Raw genomic sequence first — 6,529 nt, forward strand, 5'->3', positions numbered from 1 at the left:
GGGGAAATAACTTATACAATGATGATATTTTGGGAATAAAAAATTGATGGGCTTGTCCCAAGTGGGCTTGGCCTTAAAGTGAGGTGCTCACCATTGTCTCCACCGGCTCATTTTCAACGGGAACAATGTTCTTGTTGGGATCTTCTTTTTGTGTAGCAGTTTTGATTTCAGTTCTTTGAATTATTCCCTTAATTTTTATGTCAATATCTTTATGTTCCTGCTAATCTCTCTATTGGACTTGTGTTCATATCAACTTTGCAACTAGTTTAATTTTGTGGCCCATTAGCTCAAATCATATCACAATCAGTAGTCTTTTATCTAACAATGCAGTTGAGTCTTTGAAGGCTTCTTTGTTAGGTAAGCATAATCTACAGAAAAAGGCATATTCCCATGTGCAACACACACCATATGTTTGAGGATAGTGCTGAGTGAATTATCTGATTATAGGCTTATGCATATTATCTGGCATGCTAATGTAACTACACCTAACAGCTGATGACAAGATTAGCTTGGTTAATGTATCTGCATTGAATAATTATAGCCCAAATCTTAGCCGCACTAGCAGAGTGGATTTCATAGGATTCAGTGCCTTTATAGCAGTGGGGTGCTAATGCAGAATGTATTATTAAAACAGAAACACTGAATTGACTTCTGATATATGTGTATGTTTGGACTGCTGATATGTTCTATATAGGTTGCTAATAACCCGGTTATACATGCTCTAGTGAAAGAAGAACATGGTCTAGGATTGCTGGTGTTTTTAGCAATAGGGTCCCTTGTTTAGAATTTCTTATCGGTCATTTTAAATCAGTAATTAAACCAAAAGTGTTGGACACAAGTCTGGAACAATGAATTAACTGATGATATGTGTTTATGTTCGGGGTGCTGCCATGTTCTTCTATATAGGCTGCTAGTATTCAGGTTTTAACCCAAAACTTCTTATGTTTCTCTGGAAACAGTTATCAAACTAACAGCCTTGGACATGAGTCTAGAAGGTGAAACGAAGTGATGCTATAAGCTGCTAAGATTAAGGTCATAATTCAAAAAATTGTTGATCCTTCCTTTGAAACAGAAACCAAACCAATGATGACATATTTGTGTGTTTGCGATACATAGACTGCTAATATTCGGGTTCTAATTCAACATTCTATCCTCTGAAAAGAGAAACCAAATATGTGTTTATGTTCGGGGTGCTGCCATGTTCTTCTATATAGGCTGCTAGTATTCAGGTTTTAACCCAAAACTTCTTATGTTTCTCTGGAAACAGTTATCAAACTAACAGCTTTGGACATGAGTCTAGAAGGTGAAACGAAGTGATGCTGCTAAGATTAAGGTCATAATTCAAAATTGTTGATCCTTCCTTTGAAACAGAAACCAAACCAATGATGACATATTTGTGTGTTTGCGATACATAGACTGCTAATATTCGGGTTCTAATTCAACATTCTATCCTCTGAAAAGAGAAACCAAAACAACAGCCTTGGACACATCTAGAACTCTGAATGAGATGATGATCGGGTTGTTCATGCTTTAATCAAAGAAGAGCATGGTCTAGGATAATTTTTAACATGGTAGTGGGTCCTCATTGAAAATTTCTTATCCTTCCTCTCAAAACAAATATCGAACCAACAACATCAGATACAAGAGTTAGAACAGTACTGAAGGAACTGATGATATATGTGTGCTCCTGGATGCTGCTATTTTCTATGTGGACTGCCAAAATTTGTGTTGCATATGTTCTAATGAAAGAACTTGGTCCACCATCTCTCCCAGGAATTCTTTTATAGTTTCTGGATGGCCATCCAAACTGAGTTGGAAATCTACTCATCATGGTTACAACCCCATAACAAAAAGAAATTGTTTTTAGTGCCTCCTCCTATCATGGCCCCCATTGAATTTATCTTTCGAAAAGATCTGTTCCCACCATCATTCACACCAATGCTCACTCAACTATCTCTCTACTTATCTTGTTTTATTGATTTATCATGCACTGTGATGAACATAGAAAGGAGGGTAAGGAGGGTCTCAATAAAGGAAAATTTTATTGCTCTTCCATCTCCACCATGGTCTTCAAAAGAACCATGTTTCTTCTTCTACTTCAGAATTTCCTTGTAATAAGCTCTAGTCTGGTAAGCTTGGGTTATCAGCACCACTCTGGTCACTCTTCACTCACAGACAAGGCTGCTCTTCTGGAATTCAAGAAGGCCATAGTATCCGACCCGACTTTCGCACTTGCTAACTGGCAAGAGAGCAATGATGTATGCAACTTCACAGGGGTCGTGTGCAATACAAGGCATCATCGAGTAGCAAACTTAACCCTCAATCGCACTGGCCTTGTGGGATACATTTCGCCCTTCATTTCAAATCTCACTGAGCTTCTTTGCCTACAGCTCGCTGAGAATAATTTCTCCAGCACTATTCCACTTGAGATATCCTCTCTCCGGCGCCTTCGCTTTCTGAAGCTCCACAATAACAACATGCAAGGTTCAATACCAGAATCCCTTTCTCTTCTTCATGACCTTGAATTGTTACATCTTTTTGGAAACAACTTGACTGGTCCAATTCCAGCTTCCTTATTCTCCAACTGCTCTATGTTGCAAAATGTAGACCTTTCTGGCAACCGTCTTACAGGAAAAATTCCACCAGAGATTGGAAATTGTCCATATCTATGGACCCTCAATTTATACAATAATCAATTTACTGGACAAATCCCTTTTTCCTTAACCAATGCTTCATACATGTTTAATTTGGATTTTGAATATAACCATATTTCTGGTGAATTGCCTTCAGATATCGTAGTGAAATTGTATCGGCTTGTTTATCTTCATATATCTTACAATGATATGGTTAGTCATGATGCCAATACTAATCTTGATCCCTTCTTTGCCTCCCTTGTAAACTGCTCTTCTCTTGAGGAGCTTGAAATGGAAGGTATGAGCCTTGGAGGAAAATTGCCAAATTTCATGGGTCAACTTGGTGTTAATCTAACAAATCTTGTTCTGAATGGCAACCAAATATCTGGATCAATACCTCCGAGTTTAGGGAATTTCTCCATACTTACGAGCCTGAATTTATCATCGAATCTATTAAGTGGAACAATTCCGCTAGAGTTCAGTGGATTGTCAAACTTGCAACAGCTTATCTTGTCACACAACAGTCTCAATGGTTCCATTCCAAAAGAATTAGGGAATATAGGAGGTCTGGGTCATTTGGATTTATCTCACAACAACCTATCAGGCAACATACCAGAGAGTATAGGGAATTTGTTTCAGTTGAATTATCTGTTCCTCAACAACAATAACCTCTCAGGAGCAGTACCTCGAAGTTTAGGACATTGCATTGATCTGAACAAGCTTGACTTCTCCTACAACAGATTGACAGGGGGCATCCCTCCAGAAATATCAAGTTTGCTCGAGATCCGAATATTCCTGAATCTTTCACATAATCTTCTCGAAGGGCCTTTGCCAATTGAGCTCAGCAAGCTGCAAAATGTCCAGGAGATAGATCTCTCGTCGAACAACTTCAATGGAAGTATCTTCGACCCAATATTAAATTGTATTGCCTTAAGGTTGTTAAATTTCTCGCACAATGCTCTTGAAGGGCCGCTTCCAGATTCCTTGGGTGATTTCAAGAACCTGGAGGTCTTTGATGTTTCAGAGAACCAATTGTCTGGAAAGATCCCAACAACCCTCAATAGAACCCGCACGCTCACCTTTCTGAATCTTTCATATAACGACTTTGATGGACAGATTCCCTCCGGTGGCATCTTTGCTTCAGTTACAAATCTTTCCTTCTTAGGCAATCCGAATCTTTGTGGCTCAGTTGTTGGCATACCCACTTGCCGTAAGAAGCGAAACTGGTTACATTCACACAGGTTTGTGATTATTTTCTCAGTTGTGATATCTATATCTGCATTCTTATCAACTATAGGTTGTGTTATTGGTTGCCGATATATCAAGAGAATTATGTCCTCTGGGAGGTCTGAAACAGTGAGCAAATCAACACCAGACTTGATGCACAATTTCCCAAGAATGACATACAGAGAACTGTCAGAGGCCACTGGAGGGTTTGATGATCAGAGACTAATTGGCTCAGGGAGTTACGGACGTGTCTTCAAGGGAGTTCTTTCAGATGGAACTGCCATAGCAGTCAAGGTGTTACAGTTGCAAACTGGCAATTCCACCAAGAGTTTTAACAGAGAATGCCAAGTCTTAAAGAGGATTCGCCATAGGAACCTGATAAGAATCATCACAGCTTGCAGCCTACCTGATTTCAAAGCCCTTGTCCTTCCTTTTATGGCAAATGGGAGCTTGGATAGCCGTCTCTATCCACACTCAGAGACAGGTTTGGGTTCGGGTTCTTCAGATTTGAGCCTCATCCAGAGGGTGAACATCTGCAGTGATATAGCTGAAGGGATGGCTTATCTGCATCACCACTCCCAGTCAGAGTCATACACTGTGATCTAAAGCCGAGCAATGTACTTCTTAACGATGAAATGACAGCTCTGGTTTCGGATTTTGGGATCTCAAGATTGGTTTCAACAGTGGGAAATGCTGGAGGTGTTGAGCACATGGGAAATTCTACTGCAAATATGCTTTGTGGATCCATTGGATACATTGCACCAGGTACAACTAAACTCTCCACTTATATTCCTATTTCGAATTACTTCAAATAAGATGATTGAATTCGTACTACATTGCAATCTTCTCTTTTGTTTACTTTTGATGGAAACAAACCAAGCCTATCTCTTCTTTCACATTGTTTTCTTATGCAGAATACGGGTACGGAGCCAACACAACTACAAAAGGAGATGTTTACAGCTTTGGCATACTAGTTCTTGAGATGGTGACCAGAAAAAGGCCTACAGATGACATGTTTGTTGGGGGACTGAACCTGCACAGATGGGTGAAGAGTCACTACCATGGAAGAATGGAAAGGGTGGTAGATTCATCACTGTTGAGAGCTTCCACAGCTCAGCCTCCTGAAGTGAAGAAAATGTGGCAAGTCGCCATTGGAGAACTGATCGAATTAGGCATTCTTTGCACACAGGAGTCTTCCTCTACTAGGCCTACAATGCTGGATGCTGCCGATGACTTAGATCGCCTCAAACGCTACCTCACCGGCGACAGTACCACCGCCACATTTGCCTCTTCTCTTGGAATTTCGTCTTCGACCCTCGATGATGATGACCAACTGTCTCTAATTTGATGTACATATCTTAGAATATCATAAATAAAACTGTATTTTATGACGGTAATATCAGATGATAAAAATTATCTATGTGACATAATAAATCATTATCTAACGTTAATATTTATTTACTTTTTTCTATTTAATGAGAAGGGAGTCTCCTACATTGGAGCTGTAGAAGTAGTTCCAATGGCAACTGCTGGCAAAGGGAGTGCTCCTCCCACCTGGGCTTTGAATGATTGTGTTCATAAAATGTAGAGTTGAAGGGTAGGAGGAGGACCACTAGAGCCTAGAGGCATGAATTTCTGCTTGAGTGAAGGGTTGAATGATTGGGAGATGGTGCTCCATGATGGCTACCTCCATTAACCTATAATGTGTGGGTGTATGCTTCAATTAGATCACAATTATTGATGGATGCTTTGAAACTATGGGGAGTGTTGATATGTTTTTCTGGCTCTAGGAAAGTAAGGCTATGTTTGTTTGTTGGAAGATTTGAAGGGAAGCATGAGACAACATAAATAACCAGGAAATGCAGAAGAAAAGAAAAGAAAAAAGGATATATATAGTCAATAAATTAATTTTATATATTATTTCGAAGTGATTTCACTTATTTTTTGTCTTTCATATATAATAATATAATAATAATAATAATAATAATAATAATAAATAAATATATTTTTTCAATAAATTTTATTTATATTTTATTTTATTTTTACATTTTTCAAATATCATAAAATCATCATTCTTAGCATTTTTTTCTTTTCTAAATTTTTTTCCACGAACCAAACACAAGCTAAATAATAAAGTTTGTAATGAAAGCTACATATAAAGTTCAAGGGAAGCATGAGAGAAAGAAAACATAAAGGAAAAACAGAGAAAAAAAATAATTTATAGTCAATAAATTAATTTTATATATTATTTCAAAGTCATTTCACTTATTTCTCATCTTTTATGTAAAAAAGATAAATAATTTTAAAATGTACATATTTTTAATTAATTTTAATTATATTTTTTTTATATTTTTAATAATGAAATCAAATATCAGAATATTATCTTTATTAGCATTTTTTTTTCTTTAATTTTTTCCACAAACCAAACATAACGTAAATGATAAAATTTGTAATGAAAGCTATATATATAAAGTTATTTGCCAAAAGAGTAAACGTTATGAAATAATTACGATTTTGAGGGTGTTTGATGAATTAATTTTTTTTTTAACTTAGTCGTATGTTAAAATAAATAACTTTTTTTTTTTTTACATATTGATTAATATTAACGGTCTTAGTTGTTCATTTTATTTTTCCTCCATATTCATCTCTTATAACCTCCATATTCCTCT

At 37.1% G+C, this 6,529-nt stretch overlaps 1 protein-coding gene across 1 annotated transcript; it reads left to right on the forward strand.

Moving 5' to 3' along the window:
• LOC117921590 (putative leucine-rich repeat receptor-like serine/threonine-protein kinase At2g24130) lies at positions 1-5,257 on the forward strand. Its single transcript, XM_034839518.1, is given in 3 exon segments — positions 1-4,434; positions 4,437-4,625; positions 4,775-5,257. Coding segments are annotated over 3 exon segments (3,072 nt in total). The 5' UTR covers positions 1-1,985; the 3' UTR covers positions 5,209-5,257.
• The last annotated feature ends 1,272 nt before the right edge of the window (positions 5,258-6,529 follow it).

This window comes from Vitis riparia, chromosome 9 (genome assembly GCF_004353265.1).
Source record: "Vitis riparia cultivar Riparia Gloire de Montpellier isolate 1030 chromosome 9, EGFV_Vit.rip_1.0, whole genome shotgun sequence".
Taxonomy (NCBI): Eukaryota; Viridiplantae; Streptophyta; class Magnoliopsida; order Vitales; family Vitaceae; genus Vitis; species Vitis riparia.